Source organism: Hypomesus transpacificus, chromosome 21 (genome assembly GCF_021917145.1).
Source record: "Hypomesus transpacificus isolate Combined female chromosome 21, fHypTra1, whole genome shotgun sequence".
Classification (NCBI taxonomy): Eukaryota; Metazoa; Chordata; class Actinopteri; order Osmeriformes; family Osmeridae; genus Hypomesus; species Hypomesus transpacificus.
In genome coordinates this window covers 2,114,891-2,141,260 of record NC_061080.1, presented here as the reverse complement: position 1 = coordinate 2,141,260, position 26,370 = coordinate 2,114,891, and the positions used below count along the sequence as shown (strand labels likewise).

General features: G+C 43.4%; 2 protein-coding genes and 1 long non-coding RNA gene across 3 annotated transcripts in view; all 3 read right to left on the bottom strand.

The window, feature by feature from the left end:
- Nucleotides 1–3,366: 3,366 nt before the first annotated feature.
- LOC124483706 (uromodulin-like) lies at nt 3,367–11,125 on the bottom strand. The gene is made up of 12 exons (XM_047044252.1): nt 10,999–11,125; nt 10,226–10,657; nt 9,396–9,719; nt 7,789–8,370; nt 5,684–6,265; nt 5,317–5,400; nt 4,856–5,043; nt 4,596–4,744; nt 4,251–4,496; nt 4,020–4,179; nt 3,862–3,937; nt 3,367–3,767 (listed from the first exon to the last, which is right to left on the bottom strand). Exons 1-12 carry the CDS (start codon nt 11,123–11,125, stop codon nt 3,748–3,750), a joined length of 2,970 nt encoding a protein of 989 aa, XP_046900208.1. The 3' UTR covers nt 3,367–3,747.
- A 389-nt stretch (nt 11,126–11,514) lies between these two features.
- LOC124483263 lies at nt 11,515–13,020 on the bottom strand. The gene is made up of 3 exons (XR_006957791.1): nt 12,830–13,020; nt 11,830–11,923; nt 11,515–11,601 (listed from the first exon to the last, which is right to left on the bottom strand). It is a non-coding gene; the product is annotated as an uncharacterized LOC124483263 (long non-coding RNA).
- A 6,661-nt stretch (nt 13,021–19,681) lies between these two features.
- The window catches only part of LOC124483705, a 61,887-nt gene continuing 55,198 nt past the window's right edge, over nt 19,682–26,370 (bottom strand). Inside the window, exons 10-18 of the mRNA XM_047044251.1 lie at nt 24,104–24,685; nt 21,999–22,580; nt 21,632–21,715; nt 21,171–21,358; nt 20,911–21,059; nt 20,566–20,811; nt 20,335–20,494; nt 20,177–20,252; nt 19,682–20,082 (exon numbers count right to left, since the gene is read on the bottom strand). Of these exons, the coding sequence (XP_046900207.1) occupies nt 20,063–20,082; nt 20,177–20,252; nt 20,335–20,494; nt 20,566–20,811; nt 20,911–21,059; nt 21,171–21,358; nt 21,632–21,715; nt 21,999–22,580; nt 24,104–24,685 (2,087 nt within the window). The 3' untranslated portion in view covers nt 19,682–20,062. The remainder of the gene's footprint in view (nt 20,083–20,176; nt 20,253–20,334; nt 20,495–20,565; nt 20,812–20,910; nt 21,060–21,170; nt 21,359–21,631; nt 21,716–21,998; nt 22,581–24,103; nt 24,686–26,370) is intronic.

Sequence of the window (26,370 nt, the reverse complement as noted above, 5' to 3'; positions counted from 1 at the left end):
TTACTGCCTGCACCAAGGCTATGGTGAGGGCTTTACCTCAAGTATTATATCCTGTCTGTGTTGTTGTGTTCTGGTGTACTGTTACAGTTAGAATGGTCTGTACTTTTACCATTCTGGGAATATGTTGGTTTGATACCATAACCTTGAATTCTTGATCTAAAGTAAATAATCTAAAATAATTAAGTAAATAAATCATTGTATCTGGATTCCACTATATGCCACTGCGTTATCAGCAATATATTGAATCTATTAGTAAAGAAGGCAAACAGCCATTCTATACACCTGCATCCCTGTGTGTGTGTTAACTTCTGTTAGCATGTGCACCACAGTAGCAGCACTGTTGTGTGACTGTTTCTATGCAAACCCTGAATGTACAAGCCCTGACAGTGCAAGCCCTGATGCAATACAAACATCAGACATGTCAACGGTCATATTTACAGATATTGTACATTCAATCATATTTAAAAAAACAATACATCAGTTCAATCCATGATGTCACTTCAGTCAAGTGTGTGTCTCCTATTTACTGAGAAAGTATTTTTACAGCACAGCACTCAGAAGTGTGAAGTCTAGTACAGAGCCCTTATCTGTCATCAATGATTTGGGACAGCGACAAGTCATGGCTACCCTCAATTACACCCTACCAAGTCACACATCTATGTTGGAACACGACTGGTGCTGTGTCTCCATGAGGATCTATGTTGTTTTCCTCCAGGACATAAGCTACTCGAAATACATTTCACCGTAACCATATTACTGAACCAATTTTTTGATTGTTTTAATTTTAATCCAGTCATGAAACAGGTACCAGGCCCCAGAACCATGTACTGCCACCAATATCGATCAGTTCTTAGATCTCAGTTAAGAAACGTTTTATGATTATGATTAATAATATTTTAATTGGAAAACCAATGGATTTCAATTCAGGAAATATACCATACTTAATATAACATATTTTACTTTTGTATACTTTGTAGCCTACATTTAGATTTTTATTTATTTAATTAAAATCTTTAATTTGTGATTAGGTTCAAACAAGTTTACAAATCATAAGTAAGCAGGAAGAAAGCAGGAAGAATCAATCAGTGTTTTGAGAAGTCATCATCAAACTGTATTTAACTTAAATCTTAGCTTGCTAAACTTTTTTAGAAATTTAGGATTAGATGTAGCTCTCTGTTTCAGACAGCAAGGCATGGCGTTAGGGAGTGGTATGCAGCGCTCTGCCACAGCATGCATCTCCCCCACCTGGACACCTTTGTATGTCCCAGACACTGTGGTGGTATGGACTCTTCCGTTGGTAAACTCCCTGGAGAGTTGAGCATCATACGGGATGTTGAACTTGTGCTTCTTCCCTGCCATCTTCACCACACAGGAGTGGTTGGGAGGGACGGTGGCTTTCACAGTGAGAGAGTGAGACACAGTCTCAGTGAGGGCGTTGCCATTGGTGACGGTTTGGAGCTCCGACATGGGAAGCGGAAATGGACATTCTAAGGCTTGCCGGTATGGGGGGTGATAAGTGCACTGGCATGCCCAAACAGCAGACAATGTAGACAAGCTTTGCCCACAATGTGCGTGTCGTCTCAGCCTTTTTATCATTGGTTCCCATTGGGGTGATGGAGGCGACGTGGCGACAAAGTGCGTGAAGGAACTTTGATAGCAGTGACGTCCAGGGACGGTTGGTCAAAAAGTTTAATCTGGATCAGAATGATCTGGATTTGGAAATCCCATGTTTTGCTATCCAGGATCACCCTGATCCAGATACAAACTTTTCAAGATGACCAAATCCGAATTCCCAGTGTTGTAAATGAGACTGGGATGAGATTTTGTTGAGATTTTGTTATTGTTTGTGGTATGTTCTTTTGGCAAAGAAACCTGCTTAGCTAGAACCGTCCCATCATTTTATGGCATTACAAAGAATGACCCTAACACACTGAGAAAAGATGCATGAATACTTCAAATCTCAAAATAAATGGATTGTTATTAGGATTGTTACACAGTCGTTGATTTGAATTGCCTATCTGGGATTTGATATTTACATTTAGTCATTTAGCAGACGCTCTTATCCAGAGCGAGTACAGGGACATTCCCCCGAGGCAAGTAGGGTGAAGTGCCTTGCCCAAGGACACAACATCATGTGGCATGGCGGGGAATCGATCCGGCAACCTTCTGATTACTAGCCCGACTCCCTCACCGCACAGCCATCTGATAGACTTCATAGAGCAGGACATTAGAAGTGGGAGCAGCTGTAGTCGTCATGGAGTCTTCTATGGGAAGGAGTTGCATCAGCAGTCACAGGGCTAGATCACACACATACACACACAAACATCGCACACACTCACATACACACATCATTCATACACACTCACACAGACACATACACACACACTCAAACATCACACCTCCCTTCACATCCTAGGCCATGATGTCTGTTGAAGATGAAAAGACGTCCATCTAATTGGGTCCTCTGGATGGGTTCTCTACCCTGGCCATAGCTGGCACTGTTTCATACATTGATTAAAAACTGCCATCTAGTGTATCCATTGAGATCTGCAGTTTTGAACTAGGAAGAGAACATTCATTCTCGATTGGACAGATCTTGAACATTGATACTGACCTAACAGAAAAACAGTTTTGGTGGCTAATTTGTATTTTTCCAGGTATAATGATGGACCCTTGGTATCTTTTGGAAGACTTTTGACAATTGACTTGTAAATTCCTTTTTGGTAAGTTATCACAATCACATCCCCTTCTGGCAAATTTCAACATGAAATGTCAGAACAGAATGTTAGATTTTGAAAAGGTTTGGTAGCATCAGCATTGCGGTGGTGGATTGTTGTGGAATGTTGTACAATGTACAAGTATTAATTTATTGTATGGTACATAATCTGTCAATAATAATTATTAATAATAATAATAATAATGAATTTCATTATGAATGATTTTCTTAATTACTGTGATTGGGGCCTGTGGTTGAGGCCATGCAGATTTAAGATGATACTGGATGGATGACTCAAATCTGATTTCCACACAAAATCTCACATCCCAGATCTACATCATCATGATGGCTGTTTAAGATTAAAATACATTGTGCCGCTAGATAGGCCCTATGACTTGGTCAAAGCTGGCACTGATTACTACAGTAAAAGACTGCTTTCTAGTGTATAGAGATTCACAGTTTTGAACTAGGAAGAGAAACATATTCTTGTTTGAACCAATATTGAATATTTAAACTGGCATAACATAAAAACAGTATTAGTTGCTGCTTGTGTTTTATTTCCATCTCTGTTGATTGCTAATAATCACCTTTACCAACAAACTGTGGTTGAGGCCTGTGATTGATGTTTGCAGCAAATAAATCTGATGGTGGCAATTTTTACTTCTTTATTAGTGTCAGATTTCATCAAGCCTTGATTATTACACATAAATACCAGATTTTGGTCCAGATAAGTGATGAAGTTAAAGGAAAAGTAGTATGTTTATTTAGTAGGCAATACTTATCAACAATGTTCCCACTATTCCCTTGTATGAAAAGTATAATTTCATAAAAATAAATGTATATCATCATAAAAAAATAAAAAAATAAACAGTAACCCACAATTTAAAGCTTATAGTTATTTATATGCAGGGTGTTCTGTCATAATTTCTAGGGTTAACACATTTCAAAAGACAGGAGACATGAGAGAGCCTGAGCTGGTTGCCATAGGGATGGTCATGAAGCCGTTCAGAAGGAGGTGTGACTTCATCAGCTCACTCCAGACTCTGGTCCCCTGGAGGTCGGAGGTCAGGGACAAACACAGTGTTACCTGGGAGACCGTTACTATGACAACATCAGGAGTCATAATGGCTGTGGTTTATACTTACAGGTGATTGGTCCGACTGAGACTGGTTGGAGGGGTACGAGTTCGTCGACTGAGCGGACAAACCTTCTGGAACACATCTGTGGAGAGACACCAGCGAGTCAGAGAGACTAGAGAGTCAGAGAGACCAGAGAGACCAGGAAGGAGGGTGGGAGGACTCACAGGAGAGCAGGAGGAGTTCCTCTGATCACACAGGTTGAGGCTGCAGTGCAGGTAGACATCCCTGTAGTCCCCCTGGAACAGGAACAGCAGCGCAGAGAAGCGAGCCTGGAGGGACAAGCCATTCTCGTCCACGGTCACCTGGTGACGGTTGGTAGAACACCTGGTGGAACAGGGGGGTTAGACAAACACACACACACACACACTTCTTCTCCTCTCTCCAGGCTCACATACCTGTGCTGGATGAGGAAGTGTTTCAGGAGGTCATCGGGATCAGGGGAGTGGGTGGTGTAGCAGTCCTCCAAAACGACCACAAAGATGCCAGCGTCCGTCTCTTCAACCGACACGCCCACATGCAGGGCAGAGCCCAGGGGCAGAGTGACACGGCCTGCTGGGTAAGGAGCTGAGTAGTTGGCATCACGGAACAGAGACATGGAGGTCCTGGCCTTGGCACCCTCATCTTTCACCGCACCTTCAAGTCTGTCAAGATATGGGACAGGTAAACAACAAGGTCAAAACAAACAAGTTGAAATTGGAAACAAAGTGTGCCAATGTTTGAGTTTGTGAGGGTCCACCTACTCCAGGTATGGTTTGATGGCCACATCCAGGCTGGCTTCTGTCTCCAGAGGATAGGAGCAGGAGAAAGGGATCCTCAGGGGTTGAACCAAGTTTTCACTGAACGGGTAGACAAACAGACTGTTGGAGTAGATGGCGTGGCTGCCGTTGGTCTGGAGAGAGAAGGAGGAAGAAGATAACAGGTGTTTAGAGACAGGCAGGCAGGCAGGAATCCAGAAAAACTGACAAAGATGGACAGACTGGTAGAGTAACAGTGTCCTCACGGTCAGAGTGGTTCCACAGCTGCCCTCCCTGCGCTCCACCTGGAACCACACTGTCCCGTTACGCTCCTGGGAGGAGCAGCGGGGGTCGGCCAGGTGAGCAGAGGAGGAGTCCATATGTTTGGCCGCTAGCTGAGACTTGAGGAGACCCACGTCAAGGTAGCTCCTCCCACACACCAGCTCTGGGGTGACTTTTGAAAAAGGAGGGAATGAGAGAAAGAAAGGCAGCGAGAGGTAAAAGATGGGAAATAAAATAAAATACAAAATAATAATAATTAACATCCAAAACGGAAAATTCCTCTCCTTTAATAGATACTGTCTAGACATACGGTACACAAATATGATTTCTCCTGCTTACATCCCAATTGATGTGTTACTTTTGTCTAGTTGAAAATGAAAACAATTAATTTTGTCCTCGTGAGTCCAGGTGACGTTATTTTGACTTGTGCAGTCTTTACACTTACTGGTGATGGTTGTAGTTGTTGGTCTGGAGGTGGCAGTAGTGGTTGGAGGAAGGGTGGTGGTGGTGGTGGAGTTCCCCCAACCAACTAGGAAGAGATGTAAACAAAACAACGGGTTAAGAGTAGCTGTTTGAAAACTGTGATAAAAAAAGAAATACTGAGAATAAGCAAAATGAATGGGAAAATTGTAAATTGTTGAATCGTATACATTCTCGTTATTTCTAACATGTATTAACATGTTAAAAACTACAACAATTTTGGACAAATGTTTGAGACTATGACTTGATAATAATGATATTGAACGATAAGATGCTCTAGCATTCCAAATTTCAGACAAAGTAATTACAAGCAGTCCACAATGGTTACATACCTGCACAATAAGCCAAGTAACAACCGACTGGTTGGACAAACTTGTAGACGTAGTAGTTGCCAGGACAGGCTTTGACATGGATGGGGTTTGACCTAAATGCACAGCAGTTGCCGTTGCCAGCGCCCCAGGACCATTTCCCACAGGTTCCCCGTTCCACCACGCCGTCTCTCAGCTGGGGGTGAGGGGTGGTCATCCACAAAGCAGCGTGGGTCCCACACATGTTCTCTTCCACACACGTCTCTGGCATCTGGGTGCTGTTCCCCCCCAGGAACAAGCGATACCATCCCTGCCAACTGATATGCTGGTCACAGTGCAGGTTACCATCGTTTCTGAAGTCCGTTGAACGCCAGGCATCGTCCAGAACTGAGTACTGGCTACAGGGGTCAGCACAGCGAAGAGTACCGTTGACACTGATACAGTCCTGGCCTGCTGGGCAAGGTGTGCCCCCACACAGGAACACCACAGGAGAGGGAGTGGTGGAGGGAAGGGTGGTGGTGGTGGAGAGAAGGGTGGTGGTGGTGGAGGGAAGGGTGGTGGTGGTGGAAGGAGGGGTGGTTGTGGTGGTGGAGTTTCCTTGACCAACTGAGAAGAGAGGTAAACAACACGACTGGGCTAAAGCAGCTGTTTGAAAACTGTAAATATTAAACAAATACCGAGATATTAAATTAAGTCAATGTCAACTCTAATATAGCATAATATATAAATTAACATGTTAATATATTAATTAATTTAGTAAAAGTATATGGGACCAGAACTACCAATGAAAAATCATTTCTGTACGCACAGTAGGCTAAGGGATACATTTGATGAGTAGTGGAGTTTGCCTTCACAAAGTAGCCTACATTATTTTTCAACAACAACACACTTCAGAGTGTATCATCTTGCTTATGCCATGACCACTTGCCGAAGACAAAAAATATGTGTCATTGCCGTTTACTTATATTTTCGATTTTTATCAAATTCCACCAAGAAATTTGGAACTGATGTAGCATTTGAGTTAACTAGTGTGTTAACTTGTTACCTGGAGGCATGATAAAAATGATGTTCATAATACCTGGAAAGCAAGCTTTGCCATCCATTAGTTAACACGTAGGCTATTTGTAATGGAACTTGCAAGACGACCTATAGATACGAGGTGCTAGTAGACCATAGTAGCAGAAAGTTAAGCTAGCCCATCGCAACCCAAAGTATTGACTGGAAAGTCAACTTCTACTGTGACCAGGTACCTAGCTATGAACAAACTTGTGTAACTTCCTTGCTGAACAACATTTTAATTGGCAATTTGGCCAAACACATTTTCCCCCCCAAAGATGATGATAGCTAGTTTTGAAAACAAAAATAAAAACATTTTAAGATGATTTACATCAGACACTGCCAGTTGAGCATTGTTGAGGAACAATCTTGCCATCGTAGTTTGAATGAGCTATTTCCAAATGGTTTTTGTTTGGATGAAATTCTGATTCGCTAAAGTGGATATTTTATTTTTATGGGAGAATGGAATTGTATTAGCCTGGCTGCCAGCCCAACTTAGCCCTGCCCATAAAAAAAATTGTTCGGGAAGTTGGGTCTGGGGAAGCTCGGTTGGGGAAAAACTATGTCCGAACAGGAGCTGTTCGGACCAATGAAATTGTCAGGGTGGGCTTTATACGATGATGGACAGATGATCAACAGTAACGTAATCAACCACGTCACCAAAGAGCGCTTGGGTTGAATTCGTTTTCAACAAACAACATATTACGTTGCTCTGATTGGTTGTAGGTCTATCCAATTGAGCGAAGAGGCATTTGTTTTACGAGTTCGGTTGAAACACGCCCCATACTCACAGCCCAACGGAGAGTTATCAGACTCATATCCTGACTAGAATTATGAGCATGACAACGTCAGGCTAGAATTGTATCTACATGTTAATGAATTATCGTGTTTACTAATAATCCATGTGGACGCCAGTAATAATTGAACTGTGATGTGTAAAGAGGCTCTTGGTTGTTGAAGAATAATGCACACCCTTCCAAGTCAATCACAATTGAGAATTCACCAAGGTCATAGTGCAATTATGACTAATTATGACTATGACTGGTAACAAGCAGTCCACAATGGTTACATACCTGCACAATAAGCCAACCAACAATTATTTGGTGTGACAAACTTGTAGACGTAGTAGTTGCCAGGACAGGCTTTGACATGGATGGGGTTTGACCTAAATGCACAGCAGTTGCCGTTGCCAGCGCCCCAGGACCATTTCCCACAGGTTCCCCGTTCCACCACGCCGTCTCTCAGCTGGGGGTGAGGGGTGGTCATCCACAAAGCAGCGTGGGTCCCACACATGTTCTCTTCCACACACGTCTCTGGCATCTGGGTGCTGTTCCCCCCCAGGAACAAGCGATACCATCCCTGCCAACTGATATGCTGGTCACAGTGCAGGTTACCATCGTTTCTGAAGTCCGTTGAACGCCAGGCATCGTCCAGAACTGAGTACTGGCTACAGGGGTCAGCACAGCGAAGAGTACCGTTGACACTGATACAGTCCTGGCCTGCTGGGCAAGGTGTGCCCCCACACAGGAACACCACAGGAGAGGGAGTGGTGGAGGGAAGGGTGGTGGTGGTGGAGAGAAGGGTGGTGGTGGTGGAGGGAAGGGTGGTGGTGGTGGAAGGAGGGGTGGTTGTGGTGGTGGAGTTTCCTTGACCAACTGAGAAGAGAGGTAAACAACACGACTGGGCTAAAGCAGCTGTTTGAAAACTGTAAACAATAAACAAATACTGAAAAGTGAATGACAACTCAAATTAACAAACTAATATGTTAATAAGTCAAACAATGGAGGTGTGGGAAAATGTATCATGTATTCTATGTCAGTTACTCATTCAACTGTAATCAATACTGTGCATCAAACTGTAATCAATACTGTGTATCATACTTTAATCAATACTAAGTATCAAACTGTAATCAATAATGTGTATCCAACTGTAATCAATACTGTGTATCAAACTGTAAACAATACTGTGTATCAAACTGTAATCAGTACGGTGTATCAAAGACAGATTTGAAAAAAAGAGTAAGCACTGGCTTAGTAGGGGTCAAGTGGAGACAAACACTGTGAGCAAGGGAACCCTTACACTTGACCATCTGACCTAGCTTCTAGCACTCTTGATATGGTAACCTGTCCTGAAATATCATGGCTGTTGGGTCTGTGATGTAGCATCTGCCTGATCAAATACCAAACACCTGTTGGCTGTACGTCATCTATGTTTTTGGCTGATCGTTATGAACTCTGTCCTTTCACCTTCATGCCTCAGAGAGATTTTGCTACTACCGCTGTGTGTGCACCTGTACATCATCTCTTCAATCAGCTGATGGATATTGATTAGTATTGTCTAATACTCATGAACCCATAACTTGACCTGATAGAAACACAACTCCTGTGGAGACAAACAAAACTTTCTTCCACCCTGGTAAAATAAAGGAATGACTGAAAGACGGAATAGATATGATACTGAATGAGTGACTAAACAAGTTAACTTGATACATTTACATGATAAGTCTACATTTGAATGTATTGCAAGTTGACCACACAACCACCAGGTTGCGCATGTTCTGGAACGGGACTGGGGAATGCGTTCTGGAACAGGACTGGAGAGATGAATTGATGTAATATGTATTTTGTGTATCAATCATTTAACAGCCCTGCAATTGAAACATGGATCGTTTAACACTCACCCTCACAGACGACCCCGGCATCTTCACCGTGTACACAGTTGTGTGAGCCGAAGGGCAGGTGGCTGCAGTTTGCCAGGGAGGACTCTGACCCCGAACACCTGACGTCGTCCAGCCAGATAGGCCCGCTGCCCTGGCCGAAATAGCCATATGATGGAGCAGACAGGGCGCGGCCACAGCCCAGCTGACTACACACCACCTGGGCATCCTGCAGGTCCCAGCCGTCATCACACACCGTCCCCCACTGGTCCTGGTGGTAGATCTCCACTCTGCCGGAGCAGGCAGGGTTGTCAGGGTAACCGTTGACCAATCTCAGAGGGTCGACAGCTACAAAGTACAGACGGCAGCCCAGAGAAAGTTGCATGAAGATCACATTGTTATTATTTACGTGTGTTATTTCCTGTTTGTGAGCAACAGTGTTAACTGTTTTAGTTAAGCGAATGAATACATTTAAAGTTGACGAAGACTTGCCAGAGCTATCGTATGCCGACACATTTATGAAAGATTGAATGAAAATGTACAAAATGAGCTCTTCTTAATTTCTGTGTTTGGGCACGTTTGTAACAATGCCAACCTGGCTAAGTTGATACACAAATAATGAAACATCTTTCCATGAGCACAAACCCCTGTCCTGATTCAGTCGTTCACTGTTCTGTGTTTGTGTGTTGTAGTGTCGTGTTTCTCCACTAGATGTCGCCTGTATTCAGCTCCTACTTGTTGTTACAGGTGTGTGTCATTACTAAGCAGTCTGACTGCCCACCTCTATAACCCAGACTTCTGAGTCACCCTCTGCCAGACTGTCTCGTGTGCGTTACCAAGCCTCTCACACTCACCTTCACAGACGACCCCGGCATCTTCATGGTGTCCACAGTTGTGTAAGCCGAAGGGCAGGTGGCTGCACTCTGCCAGGGAGGACTCTGACCCCGAACACCTGACATCGTCCAGCCAGATGGGCCCGCTGCCCTGGCCGAAGCTAGCATACATCGGAGCAGACAGGGCGCGGCCACAGCCCAGCTGTCTACACACCACCTGGGCATCCTGCAGGTCCCAGCCGTCATCACACACCGTCCCCCACTGGTCCTGGTGGTAGATCTCCACTCTGCCGGAGCAGGAAGTGTTCCCCCCAGCCAGACGTAAGTCCCCCTCTGCTGATGAGGGGGTGGTGGGTACCAGGGTGGTGGTGGAAGGAGGGGTGGTGGTGGTGGAAGGAGGGGTGGTGGTGGTGGAAGGAAGGGTGGTGGTGGTGGTGGAGATCCCTGGACTCACTGTGGAAGAAAAGTAAACAACATAACCGTTATAAAACAGCTGAGTGTTATTGTAAATAAATACTGAGAGAATGATGACCAGTAGATACGAGGGGCTGGTCCCTAGCGACAGAATGGTATGTGTTTACTGATTGAGTGTATATCAATGAATGACTGCTAACTATGACTAAAAAACATTCCATTACGTGCAGTACAAAATGGTTTCAAACCTGCACAATAAGTCGCATGACAAAAACTGGGCTCGACAAACTTGTAGACGTAGTAGTTTCCAGGACAGGCTTTGACATGGATCGGGTTTGACCTAAAGTAACAGCAGTCGTCCATCCAGTGCCCACACACACCGCGCTCCACCACCCTGTCTCCCAGCTGGGGGTGAGGAGCAGTGAGCCACAAAGGGGCGTGTGTCCCACACATGTACTTTTCCACACACGTGTCTGGCATCTGGGTGCTGTTCCCCCCCAGGAACATGCGATACCATCCCTGCCAAACGAAGTTAATGTACGAGCCAAGGTCACAACGAATAGTACCATCATTGAAGTCTGTTGAACGCCAGGTATCGTTCAAAACTGAGTACTGGCTACAGGGGTCAGCACAGCGAAGAGAACCGTTGACACTGATACAGTCCTGGCCTGCTGGGCAAGGTGTGCCCCCACACAGGAACACCACAGGAGGGGGAGTGGTGGAGGGAAGGGTGGTGGTGGTGGAGGGAAGGGTGGTGGTTGTTGGTCTAGAGGTAGTGGTGGTGGTGGTGAAAGGAGGGGTGGTGGTAGTAGGAGGGGTGGTGGTAGTAGGAGGGGTGGTGGTAATAGGAGGGGTGGTGGTGGTTGCTGGTCTAAGGGTGGTGGTGGTGGTGGTGAAAGGAGGGGTGGTGGTAGTAGGAGGGGTGGTGGTGGTTGCTGGTCTAGAGGTGGTGGTGGTGAAAGAAGGAGTGGTGGATTGACCAACTGGGAATAGAGGTAAACCAACAACACAAGTTAAGCAGCTGTTTAAAAACTGTAAACAATTAATACTGAGAAGAAATAAAGTCAATAAACAAATTACGTAAATGTGAATTATTGTGTCTCATTGTATTTTGTTAAGCTACAATCACATAAATTGTCCATGATATACATTTCCCTTTTAGACTCGTCAGCAGATATACTTTGCCAGAAACAACATGTTTTACATCCTACCTGAAGTATGATGAAGAGCTTGTATGACCAGGAGTAAGAACAGACCCTCTGACATCATCATCATGCAAGGCTTCATTCTCGTCAGACAAAAAACCTTAAAAACATTTACATTCACATGAGCATCACAAGCTCAGGTTAGTTTGTTTGCTTACTATCAAGGCGCACCATTGTCATCGCACTCACTCATCCCACAGTGTTTGCACTACATGAAGGGTGTGAAAATGTGCATCTCGTTCCCCAAAACATAGCTATTATTTGTAGAAGGTTCTGTAGCTGTAATTTCAGTACCAGAAGAGTCCAGCATGAATTACTTGACTTAATATGAATGTATTATATTAGGTTAGGGAATTGGGCTATTAATCAGAAGGCAAGGCACTTCACCCTTCTTGCACGAGAGGGAATGGCCCTGTCCTTACTGTAAGTCACTCTGGATAAGAACGTCTGCTAAGTGACTAAATGTAAATTGTGTTGAAGCGTTAACTTTACTTCAAGGTATTAATTCTTAAAGTCAGCTCAGTTAGGAGAATAACATGCTTATTTTAAGATTATGTTTGCTAGTTGTTAATCTTATTTCAAGATATAAATTCAAAATGTCAGCTCATTTAGAGACTATAGTCTTCATTTAAAATTACTCTGTCTCAAATAAATATGATTTCATTGCTTGTAGTAAGCTCAGTTTGCTCGAATTATATCCTTTTTGTCTAGTTTTAAGGCACATTATGATTTTTTCAGTGGCTAGACTTTTTAGCTAGTTTTAAGAATTGTAACCTAGTACATTTTTCTTACGCCATTTTTGGCATTGTATGACAGCATAGGGGGGAATTCGCGGTTTCGTTTGGAATACGACTAAACCAGAAACAGCTAAAAAAAAGTATCGAAAATTGGGATATAACATTTGGAAAGTGGTCATTTTTATTAAATTAATCACTATTGCCAATAGAGTCAAGCAAATTCAAATATATAATCACAATGAAGTGCCCAGGTAGGTGTTAGTACTTACATGCACTAGAACGTAGATCTGATCACACTGCTCTCTCCTCAGTCAAAGTGAAGACACTGATGAAAGCCTCAAATGGGCATTTTTATTCTGTTCTGCACCTGCCTGCTGCCAGCACATGGAGGCGTGTTTTACGTCTAGAGTTAGGTGGACATAAACCTCGAATCCAAAGCCACCATTATTGCAAACAATGGACAAACAAGTTTGCCAAGAGAACACTACATTTACTGGAACATGTACAATCACACTCTGGGTGTATTCCAAATTCCATCATACCTGCTGCATTGCTAGTAGCACACAGGCCACCCAATCAGGTTATGTGATTAGCTGTGTGAGTGATTAGGCCTGTGGGTGACTGTAGACGTGTCATATTTACTCCCTGCACTACCCACTGTTTGTGCATCGCTTTGGACAAAAGTGTCTGTGTCGCTGTCCGTGGTGCTGCAGGGGTCCACTACAGGAGGTACAAAGCATAACTGGTATATTTTTGACAAAGCAAAACTCACACATCCGATTAATAACTTTATTGGATTTCCATCTATCCTTAAAATGTGTTGTTTTCGTAAATAACCATGAAACGTAGTAGACCCCTCAGTCTGCGGTCTGATTGGACAAAGCTTTGGACGACAGTTTACCTAGTAAACTGTCGTTTACTAGGTAAACTAGAAGTAAACTAGAGTTTACTAGAAGGAAAGAACACAACGACACTCATCTAGCAAGTTTCTGTGCCAAGGGCACATCACACAACTCCTGCATTCAGGGCTGGACTGGAACAACAAAATGGCCCTGGCATTTTTGCTCAGACTGGCCCACCACAATCGGTCGGTCGGTCAGACACCTGCTCCTCTGCCTGACAGGTGCCATGGCCACTCACCTCTCCTCCATGTTCTGTGTTCACCTGTCTTACCAAAAAGTCAGGTACTTTAGGCTTCGAAACTGAAGCTACAGCACTTACTGTAATATGTCGGTTATTTTTGCACATGTCTGGGATGCCTTCATTGGGGGTTGAAATAATCTGTCTGTCTGGCATTACTACATGTTTTGGTTTGTCCCATTAAAGCCAAATCACTTAAACACAATTATAATGCAGAATGCAATTGCCCTACATTGAAATGTGTCATGTGATCTTGAATGGCATAGAACAGAGGGAATCTGGAGGATAGAAAGGGGTTACATGTAGGTCAGAGAGGACAGGTGAGAAGGTGATTGTTTATCTAACAGGTTCACAATCCCTTGCCACCAAACAATACAATGCAACAATGCTGGCTGAACAGGTTTCTGTGCCAAATGAACACTGAATACCTTTCACGTGACTAATGTGTGAGTGTCTTTCATTTCCTGAAAAAAAGTGACTAGCACTACAGTCTGCCTTTGACGGCATGGGTGAACAGGGACATGGAAATATTGAATGTATTTTAACAATAATGTAATTATTATTCAATATCTTGCATCTTTAGAAGAATGTTTTCATTTGGGTATTGTGTGCTTTTTCTTGATTCATTTTCTGAAGATTTGACACAATAAAGCAACACTCCTCTCTCCTCCTCTCTCCTCCTCCTCTCCTCCTCCTCCTCTCTTCCTCTTCCCCTCTCCTCCTCTCTTTTCCTTTCCTTCTCTCTCCTCCTCTCTTCCTCCTCTCTCTTCCTCTCCCCCTCCACTGGCCTCTTCCTCCCTCCTCTTTTCCTCCTCCACTCTCCTCTTTCCTCTCCTCCTCCTCTCTTCTCTCCTGCTTTCTCTTCCTCTCTCCTGCTCCTCTTCTCCTCTCTCTTCTCTCGTCCTCTTCTTCTCCTCTTCTCCTCTCCCCTCCTCTTCCTCTCTCCTCCTCTCTCCTTCTCCTCTCGCCCTACTGCAGCAGTGTGACTCAGTGAGAAATTAAAGGGGTTTGATATTTCCAGTAAATGAGAGACACGATAGGAACATGAAAGTTCTGCAGTGAACGAAAAACCCGCTTGACTGGCGTGTTGGTATTGTGTGGTGTTGCACAGGATCACCAGTGTGCTCCAATGCAAGGGTAGTATATCTCATCCAGAGTAGTAGTTGCTTGTGTTGAAATGTACCCAGTAGAGAGGTGATGGCACCAATGACTCCGTACCTCCGTATAGCCATATTTTCAAATGACACACACATACCATTCATAACAGTACACACAAAAAGCATTTGCTGCACACTACCAAGCATTCACAGCACACAGTAGTGCAAAATTGAAAACACAAGTCTCAAAATGGAACACACCATATGAACGACTGACTCTGGAGAGTGAGCCATTTCAACTTTTGTAAAATGTCTCACTGTAGGCCACATTTTTTCATAGTCATAAAACAGCACACATATGCAGCAAAAAAAGTTTTATTTTTTGAACAGTACAGTGCAGTCAGCGGGCCTGCTCAACCCATTGCAGCACACAAAGTGATGTTCCCACCACGCTCGGCAGGGACCTCAACAATGGTGCGCTGGCCAATGACATTTCTGCCCGCCGCCTCCTCTTCACCAGGTTGAATCCAACCTCATCAATGAATATGTATTCATGTATTCATATAGATCATTAGCTGTGTCATGATCCTGGATCTGCTGGAACAGACAGCATGATAATGCAAGTTACTGTATAGTATGGACACAGATGGGTCAACACAGTGGGGTACAGTGAGACACATTACAGATGCAATGTATGCATGTGTCAGTGCTGAATGTATGGGACTTATAAAATCTTGCCGTAACTCCTTGATGTGTTCCGGTCGAATAGGACCCTGTACACTTGTTTCATCCGCATGCCATTCCTGCGGAGAACACTGTACAGTGTAGAGAGGGTAACGGTCTGGATGTTTCTGAATGTGGCATGGTCGTGGTTCTCTTTCAGTCCTGCAAAATACAAATACAGTGAGCACACTGTTTTCTATTGATATGCAATATTTGAGTACACAAGGCAAATATAATTTATACCTGTTCTCCATTCTAATGTTTCTAATGATGGCAGCAACTGTGAAGCGGCTGAGATTTGGTTGGATCCTCTGGTCAGCCTCCCTCATGCTCAAACCATGGTTGAGCACATGGTCAACCACAGTGGCCCGAATCTCATTAGAGATCACCGTTCTCCTTCTTTTTCCTCCACCTCCTGCTTCTCCTCTTCCTCCTCCTCCTCCTCCTCGTCATCCTCTTCCTTGTCCTCTTACTTGTCCTCTTCCTTGTCCTCTTCTTGTCCTCTTCCTCCTCTCACTGTTACCCCTCTCCTTCTCTGGTTGTTGATATGTTCTAAGTTCTCCTTTGCTCACCAAACAAAACAGAGGCTCAAGGCCCTTTTTATGCTGCAGTCCTGATCGCAAATTGCTCACCAGACCTGAATGTTTGGAGATTTGAATAGTTGTGTGTTGTAGGTTGATGCTTTGAGACTTTACTTGAGAAGTGTGTGCAACAACTGAACATTGTGTGTAGTGTTTTGACAACAAGGTGATATGTAATTGACATCAGTGTGTAAACAAGGAAAGTCAGAGTCTAATGCAGATAAGGGAGTGTAAAGTAGTGATAAATTGGGTCGAGCAATTGGTACATGACGTTAAGGTTGTGAAAATTGTGCCAAAGTTTTGCTTTTTGTGTGTTAACAATTGTGAAAAAACTGTAATGTAGTCCTACAAGACTAGCCGCACGCCCTGATGAATCCCCCTAGTCTTACTGTAGTCCTACTCTAATTTAGTACAGTGGCAGACGCAAAATATTTACATACATTTAGGGTTAGTTTTAGGTTTGGGGTTTGGGTTTAGGGATGAGGGTTAGGGTTTGGATTTAGGGTTAAGATTTAGGGTTTAGGGATGAGGGTTAGGGTGTGGATTTAGGGTTAGGATTTAGGGTTAGGGAGGAGGAATGGACTAAACATCTAATGAGCAAAGGACACAACCTGAATCCAGTAGTGAACCGCTCTCTAGGGTCTGCGAAGGTGGTTCAGGCAGGAGGACTCAGTAGTGTTATTGACTTGATCGGTACAATACATGATTTTAATCATTGAATTTGGCATAATATTTATTCTCGCAGCTGCTCCCTGCCGCACCCAACGGAGACACAGTCTCGACATCCGAGCAGAGAGCAGCGACGCATCCCCAAACACAAAACCACATGCCAGACGAGAGACAAATGTATGAGACGGCTGCGTGTATGTGGACCCCTAATGTGCTAGAATGTGAACTGAGATGAGCCTTGTGTTGCCCTGCTTGACCTATGCTAGTGTAGCTCAGAGCAGACACTGCCCCTAAGCTTTATCTACTGTGAATGAGGAACTGAGTGATTAGGGATTCAGGCTTTTAATCAGAAGGTTGCCGTTATGTCCTTGGGCAAGGCACTTCACTCTACTTGCCTCGGGGGAATGTCCCTGTACTTACTGTAAGTTGCTCTGGTAAGTGTCTGCTAAATGACTACATGTGAATGTATTCATTACTTTTGTTTATGAATGTTCACAAAAACAGGCAAAAACTATATTTTTGTAGAAGGTGATCAGTTTTAGTTTTAGAGTTTTTTACAGTGAAGAAACAGAATCAGAATCAGAAAGGTTTCTAATCGCCATGAAAGTTTGCACAGACAAGGAATTTACTTTCTTAAATACATCTTTAATATGTGGTCTTACTGCACTAAAGGTACAAAGTCAAACTAATATTAGGGGGCTAGGTATGTAAAAAAAATGAATACAAAAAATATATAAATAAAGCCATATAAAGCCATAATATATATATATATATATATATATACATATATACTGCATGTACATTCTCAAGATTACAAGAATAAACCAACTGCTTGTGTCTCAAAAACAGTGTATTTATCCATTAGCCTTCCTCCTAGCAGAGGAGTCGATATCCCAGCCTGTACTGAACAGGTTTGGACAAAGATTCACTGGTGTCCCACCAAAAGAAGGACAAGCCAGCCGCAGTAGCACAGCTGCCTTCACCTGAGTCTACTCCTCTGAACACCACCGCAGTGGATGAGACTTCCGTTTGAGACTGTCCCTGACACTGGTGATGACAACACACAGTAACATGCAGACAGAGTCAGAGGTGACAGAATACCTCAAGTCACCTGACATGGAAATTCTTAATAGATTCCCAAGAATAATTAGGGTTTTTATGCGCCATAACTGTCCTACCCCATCCAGCGCACCGGTTGAGAGACTTTTTATGCTGGGCAATATTGTACTTCAAATCAAAAGAAACCGGTTGACAGACAAACGTTTTGAAGAGCTTCTGTTGTTGAGGTACAACCGTTTCGTTGGTAGGCCTAGTGAGGAATAGATATGGCCTTCATTACTGATCATCAAGTATGATTAAAATATTTATATTTTTATATATGTCATTTTATTTATTCTGTTCATTTTTTCTGATCCCCGAACCTTCAATAGATTTAACCACAAGAAAAAAACATTTTGTTTAGGAAATTGGTTTTAGGACAAGAGGTGGTTAACATAATATAATTTGTTTACACAAATATATAATTATTTTTGAAAGTATAAGCCTTTTTGAAATTCGTATTGTTTGAAATAAACGTTCTTCTTTAAATAAACACTATTTTGTGTCTGTACTGTGTCCAGTGGCACATTCTAGACACATTTTACTCGGGGGGCCAAGGGGGGACCAGTGTTTGATCAGAAGGGCACATAAAAAAACGGAAACAAATTATATTTAAACATTAAATACTTTAATTTAGCTTTACATTAAAATCCTATAAACTGCTCTGGCTCTCCCTCTTCCAGCTTTTTTGATTTACTGGAGTAAAAAGGCTGCAATGTCCCTTCCTCATTTCATGATGACTACTAGAAGAAGAGAAACAATGTGTAAAAAAAAAAGTGTATTTTTTTGTCAGCTCAGGGGGGCCAAAGGGGGGGCAGGGACATTTTTACAGGGGCACTGGCCCCTGTAGGCCCCCGTGTAGAAACGCCCCTCACTATGTCAAAAATTTTCTTGCAAATCTTTTAACTAAGTAAAACTTGCTACTATTAAAAGTAATAGTAAAAGTAATAAAATAAGTAATAATATTACTTTGTACAGAAAGTAATAATGTAACTTAAACACACTACTCTTACTGAACTATAATAAGTAATAACTAATATATAACTTTTTTAAGTAACTTCCCCCAACACTGCCTGTTAGTGATGTTATGTTTGAGATATAATGAGGTTGTGACATAATGATGTCCTAAAACTTACTAGACACACTATGTATGCATCGGTTTGGATAAAACTGACTGTTAAATGAGTAAATTAGGTTTTTACAGGGGCACTGGCCCCTGTAGGCCCCCGTGTAGAAACGCCCCTCACTATGTCAAAAATTTTCTTGCAAATCTTTTAACTAAGTAAAACTTGCTACTATTAAAAGTAATAGTAAAAGTAATAAAATAAGTAATAATATTACTTTGTACAGAAAGTAATAATGTAACTTAAACACACTACTCTTACTGAACTATAATAAGTAATAACTAATATATAACTTTTTTAAGTAACTTCCCCCAACACTGCCTGTTAGTGATGTTATGTTTGAGATATAATGAGGTTGTGACATAATGATGTCCTAAAACTTACTAGACACACTATGTATGCATCGGTTTGGATAAAACTGACTGTTAAATGAGTAAATGAGGTTGTTGAGAGTGGCCGCTGTCCGTGGTGCTGCAGTGTAAACATTGAGATTTACAATTTTGAACTAAGAAGAGAAACATATTCTTGTTTGAACCGATCTTGAATATTTAAACTGGCATAACATAAAAACAGTATTAGTTTCTGCTTGTGTTTTATTTCCATCTCTGTTGATTGCTAATAATCACCTTTACCAACAAACTGTGGTTGAGGCCTGTGATTGAGGTTTGCAGCAAATAAATCTGATGGTGGCAATTTTTACTTCTTTATTAGTGTCAGATTTCATCAAGCCTTGATTATTACACATAAATACCAGATTTTGGTCCAGATAAGTGATGAAGTTAAAGGAAAAGTAGTATGTTTATTTAGTAGGCAATACTTATCAACAATGTTCCCACTATTCCCTTGTATGAAAAGTATAATTTCATAAAAATAAATGTATATCATCATAAAAAAATAAAAAAATAAACAGTAACCCACAATTTAAAGCTTATAGTTATTTATATGCAGGGTTTTCTGTCCTAATTTCTAGGGTTAACACATTTCAAAAGACAGGAGACATGAGAGAGCCTGAGCTGGTTGCCATAGGGATGGTCATGAAGCCGTTCTGAGGGAGGTGTGACTTCATCAGCTCACTCCAGACTCTGGCCCCCTGGAGGTCAGAGGTCAGGGACAAACACAGTGCTATCTGGGAGACCGTTACTATGACAACATCAGGAGTCATCATGGCTGTGGTTTATACTCACAGGTGATTGGTCCGACTGAGACTGGTTTGAGGGGTACGAGTTCGTCGACAGAGCGGACAAACCTTCTTGAACACATCTGTGGAGAGACACCAGCGAGTCAGAGAGACTAGAGAGTCAGAGAGACCAGAGAGACCAGGAAGGAGGGTGGGAGGACTCACAGGAGAGCAGGAGGAGTTCCTCTGATCACACAGGTTGAGGCTGCAGTGCAGGTAGACATCCCTGTAGTCCCCCTGGAACAGGAACAGCAGCGCAGAGAAGCGAGCCTGGAGGGACAAGCCATTCTCGTCCACGGTCACCTGGTGACGGTTGGTAGAACACCTGGTGGAACAGGGGGGTTAGACAAACACACACACACACACACTTCTTCTCCTCTCTCCAGGCTCACATACCTGTGCTGGATGAGGAAGTGTTTCAGGAGGTCATCGGGATCAGGGGAGTGGGTGGTGTAGCAGTCCTCCAAAACGACCACAAAGATGCCAGCGTCCGTCTCTTCAACCGACACGCCCACATGCAGGGCAGAGCCCAGGGGCAGAGTGACACGGCCTGCTGGGTAAGGAGCTGTGTAGTTGGCATCACGGAACAGAGACATGGAAGTCCTGGCCTTGGCACCCTCATCTTTCACCGCACCTTCAAGTCTGTCAAGATATGGGACAGGTAAACAACAAGGTCAAAACAAACAAGTTGAAATTGGAAACAAAGTGTGCCAATGTTTGAGTTTGTGAGGGTCCACCTACTCCAGGTATGGTTTGATGGCCACATCCAGGCTGGCTTCTGTCTCCAGAGGATAGGAGCAGGAGAAAGGGATCCTCAGGGGTTGAACCAAGTTTTCACTGAACGGGTAGACAAACAGACTGTTGGAGTAGATGGCGTGGCTGCCGTTGGTCTGGAGAGAGAAGGAGGAAGAAGATAACAGGTGTTTAGAGACAGGCAGGCAGGCAGGAATCCAGAAAAACTGACAAAGATGGACAGACTGGTAGAGTAACAGTGTCCTCACGGTCAGAGTGGTTCCACAGCTGCCCTCCCTGCGCTCCACCTGGAACCACACTGTCCCGTTACGCTCCTGGGAGGAGCAGCGGGGGTCGGCCAGGTGAGCAGAGGAGGAGTCCATATGTTTGGCCGCTAGCTGAGACTTGAGGAGACCCACGTCAAGGTAGCTCCTCCCACACACCAGCTCTGGGGTGACTTTTGAAAAAGGAGGGAATGAGAGAAAGAAAGGCAGCGAGAGGTAAAAGATGGGAAATAAAATAAAATACAAAATAATAATAATTAACATCCAAAACGGAAAATTCCTCTCCTTTAATAGATACTGTCTAGACATACGGTACACAAATATGATTTCTCCTGCTTACATCCCAATTGATGTGTTACTTTTGTCTAGTTGAAAATGAAAACAATTAATTTTGTCCTCGTGAGTCCAGGTGACGTTATTTTGACTTGTGCAGTCTTTACACTTACTGGTGATGGTTGTAGTTGTTGGTCTGGAGGTGGCAGTAGTGGTTGGAGGAAGGGTGGTGGTGGTGGTGGAGTTCCCCCAACCAACTAGGAAGAGATGTAAACAAAACAACGGGTTAAGAGTAGCTGTTTGAAAACTGTGATAAAAAAAGAAATACTGAGAATAAGCAAAATGAATGGGAAAATTGTAAATTGTTGAATCGTATACATTCTCGTTATTTCTAACATGTATTAACATGTTAAAAACTACAACAATTTTGGACAAATGTTTGAGACTATGACTTGATAATAATGATATTGAACGATAAGATGCTCTAGCATTCCAAATTTCAGACAAAGTAATTACAAGCAGTCCACAATGGTTACATACCTGCACAATAAGCCAAGTAACAACCGACTGGTTGGACAAACTTGTAGACGTAGTAGTTGCCAGGACAGGCTTTGACATGGATGGGGTTTGACCTAAATGCACAGCAGTTGCCGTTGCCAGCGCCCCAGGACCATTTCCCACAGGTTCCCCGTTCCACCACGCCGTCTCTCAGCTGGGGGTGAGGGGTGGTCATCCACAAAGCAGCGTGGGTCCCACACATGTTCTCTTCCACACACGTCTCTGGCATCTGGGTGCTGTTCCCCCCCAGGAACAAGCGATACCATCCCTGCCAACTGATATGCTGGTCACAGTGCAGGTTACCATCGTTTCTGAAGTCCGTTGAACGCCAGGCATCGTCCAGAACTGAGTACTGGCTACAGGGGTCAGCACAGCGAAGAGTACCGTTGACACTGATACAGTCCTGGCCTGCTGGGCAAGGTGTGCCCCCACACAGGAACACCACAGGAGAGGGAGTGGTGGAGGGAAGGGTGGTGGTGGTGGAGAGAAGGGTGGTGGTGGTGGAGGGAAGGGTGGTGGTGGTGGAAGGAGGGGTGGTTGTGGTGGTGGAGTTTCCTTGACCAACTGAGAAGAGAGGTAAACAACACGACTGGGCTAAAGCAGCTGTTTGAAAACTGTAAATATTAAACAAATACCGAGATATTAAATTAAGTCAATGTCAACTCTAATATAGCATAATATATAAATTAACATGTTAATATATTAATTAATTTAGTAAAAGTATATGGGACCAGAACTACCAATGAAAAATCATTTCTGTACGCACAGTAGGCTAAGGGATACATTTGATGAGTAGTGGAGTTTGCCTTCACAAAGTAGCCTACATTATTTTTCAACAACAACACACTTCAGAGTGTATCATCTTGCTTATGCCATGACCACTTGCCGAAGACAAAAAATATGTGTCATTGCCGTTTACTTATATTTTCGATTTTTATCAAATTCCACCAAGAAATTTGGAACTGATGTAGCATTTGAGTTAACTAGTGTGTTAACTTGTTACCTGGAGGCATGATAAAAATGATGTTCATAATACCTGGAAAGCAAGCTTTGCCATCCATTAGTTAACACGTAGGCTATTTGTAATGGAACTTGCAAGACGACCTATAGATACGAGGTGCTAGTAGACCATAGTAGCAGAAAGTTAAGCTAGCCCATCGCAACCCAAAGTATTGACTGGAAAGTCAACTTCTACTGTGACCAGGTACCTAGCTATGAACAAACTTGTGTAACTTCCTTGCTGAACAACATTTTAATTGGCAATTTGGCCAAACACATTTTCCCCCCCAAAGATGATGATAGCTAGTTTTGAAAACAAAAATAAAAACATTTTAAGATGATTTACATCAGACACTGCCAGTTGAGCATTGTTGAGGAACAATCTTGCCATCGTAGTTTGAATGAGCTATTTCCAAATGGTTTTTGTTTGGATGAAATTCTGATTCGCTAAAGTGGATATTTTATTTTTATGGGAGAATGGAATTGTATTAGCCTGGCTGCCAGCCCAACTTAGCCCTGCCCATAAAAAAAATTGTTCGGGAAGTTGGGTCTGGGGAAGCTCGGTTGGGGAAAAACTATGTCCGAACAGGAGCTGTTCGGACCAATGAAATTGTCAGGGTGGGCTTTATACGATGATGGACAGATGATCAACAGTAACGTAATCAACCACGTCACCAAAGAGCGCTTGGGTTGAATTCGTTTTCAACAAACAACATATTACGTTGCTCTGATTGGTTGTAGGTCTATCCAATTGAGCGAAGAGGCATTTGTTTTACGAGTTCGGTTGAAACACGCCCCATACTCACAGCCCAACGGAGAGTTATCAGACTCATATCCTGACTAGAATTATGAGCATGACAACGTCAGGCTAGAATTGTATCTACATGTTAATGAATTATCGTGTTTACTAATAATCCATGTGGACGCCAGTAATAATTGAACTGTGATGTGTAAAGAGGCTCTTGGTTGTTGAAGAATAATGCACACCCTTCCAAGTCAATCACAATTGAGAATTCACCAAGGTCATAGTGCAATTATGACTAATTATGACTATGACTGGTAACAAGCAGTCCACAATGGTTACATACCTGCACAATAAGCCAACCAACAATTATTTGGTGTGACAAACTTGTAGACGTAGTAGTTGCCAGGACAGGCTTTGACATGGATGGGGTTTGACCTAAATGCACAGCAGTTGCCGTTGCCAGCGCCCCAGGACCATTTCCCACAGGTTCCCCGTTCCACCACGCCGTCTCTCAGCTGGGGGTGAGGGGTGGTCATCCACAAAGCAGCGTGGGTCCCACACATGTTCTCTTCCACACACGTCTCTGGCATCTGGGTGCTGTTCCCCCCCAGGAACAAGCGATACCATCCCTGCCAACTGATATGCTGGTCACAGTGCAGGTTACCATCGTTTCTGAAGTCCGTTGAACGCCAGGCATCGTCCAGAACTGAGTACTGGCTACAGGGGTCAGCACAGCGAAGAGTACCGTTGACACTGATACAGTCCTGGCCTGCTGGGCAAGGTGTGCCCCCACACAGGAACACCACAGGAGAGGGAGTGGTGGAGGGAAGGGTGGTGGTGGTGGAGAGAAGGGTGGTGGTGGTGGAGGGAAGGGTGGTGGTGGTGGAAGGAGGGGTGGTTGTGGTGGTGGAGTTTCCTTGACCAACTGAGAAGAGAGGTAAACAACACGACTGGGCTAAAGCAGCTGTTTGAAAACTGTAAACAATAAACAAATACTGAAAAGTGAATGACAACTCAAATTAACAAACTAATATGTTAATAAGTCAAACAATGGAGGTGTGGGAAAATGTATCATGTATTCTATGTCAGTTACTCATTCAACTGTAATCAATACTGTGCATCAAACTGTAATCAATACTGTGTATCATACTTTAATCAATACTAAGTATCAAACTGTAATCAATAATGTGTATCCAACTGTAATCAATACTGTGTATCAAACTGTAAACAATACTGTGTATCAAACTGTAATCAGTACGGTGTATCAAAGACAGATTTGAAAAAAAGAGTAAGCACTGGCTTAGTAGGGGTCAAGTGGAGACAAACACTGTGAGCAAGGGAACCCTTACACTTGACCATCTGACCTAGCTTCTAGCACTCTTGATATGGTAACCTGTCCTGAAATATCATGGCTGTTGGGTCTGTGATGTAGCATCTGCCTGATCAAATACCAAACACCTGTTGGCTGTACGTCATCTATGTTTTTGGCTGATCGTTATGAACTCTGTCCTTTCACCTTCATGCCTCAGAGAGATTTTGCTACTACCGCTGTGTGTGCACCTGTACATCATCTCTTCAATCAGCTGATGGATATTGATTAGTATTGTCTAATACTCATGAACCCATAACTTGACCTGATAGAAACACAACTCCTGTGGAGACAAACAAAACTTTCTTCCACCCTGGTAAAATAAAGGAATGACTGAAAGACGGAATAGATATGATACTGAATGAGTGACTAAACAAGTTAACTTGATACATTTACATGATAAGTCTACATTTGAATGTATTGCAAGTTGACCACACAACCACCAGGTTGCGCATGTTCTGGAACGGGACTGGGGAATGCGTTCTGGAACAGGACTGGAGAGATGAATTGATGTAATATGTATTTTGTGTATCAATCATTTAACAGCCCTGCAATTGAAACATGGATCGTTTAACACTCACCCTCACAGACGACCCCGGCATCTTCACCGTGTACACAGTTGTGTGAGCCGAAGGGCAGGTGGCTGCAGTTTGCCAGGGAGGACTCTGACCCCGAACACCTGACGTCGTCCAGCCAGATAGGCCCGCTGCCCTGGCCGAAATAGCCATATGATGGAGCAGACAGGGCGCGGCCACAGCCCAGCTGACTACACACCACCTGGGCATCCTGCAGGTCCCAGCCGTCATCACACACCGTCCCCCACTGGTCCTGGTGGTAGATCTCCACTCTGCCGGAGCAGGCAGGGTTGTCAGGGTAACCGTTGACCAATCTCAGAGGGTCGACAGCTACAAAGTACAGACGGCAGCCCAGAGAAAGTTGCATGAAGATCACATTGTTATTATTTACGTGTGTTATTTCCTGTTTGTGAGCAACAGTGTTAACTGTTTTAGTTAAGCGAATGAATACATTTAAAGTTGACGAAGACTTGCCAGAGCTATCGTATGCCGACACATTTATGAAAGATTGAATGAAAATGTACAAAATGAGCTCTTCTTAATTTCTGTGTTTGGGCACGTTTGTAACAATGCCAACCTGGCTAAGTTGATACACAAATAATGAAACATCTTTCCATGAGCACAAACCCCTGTCCTGATTCAGTCGTTCACTGTTCTGTGTTTGTG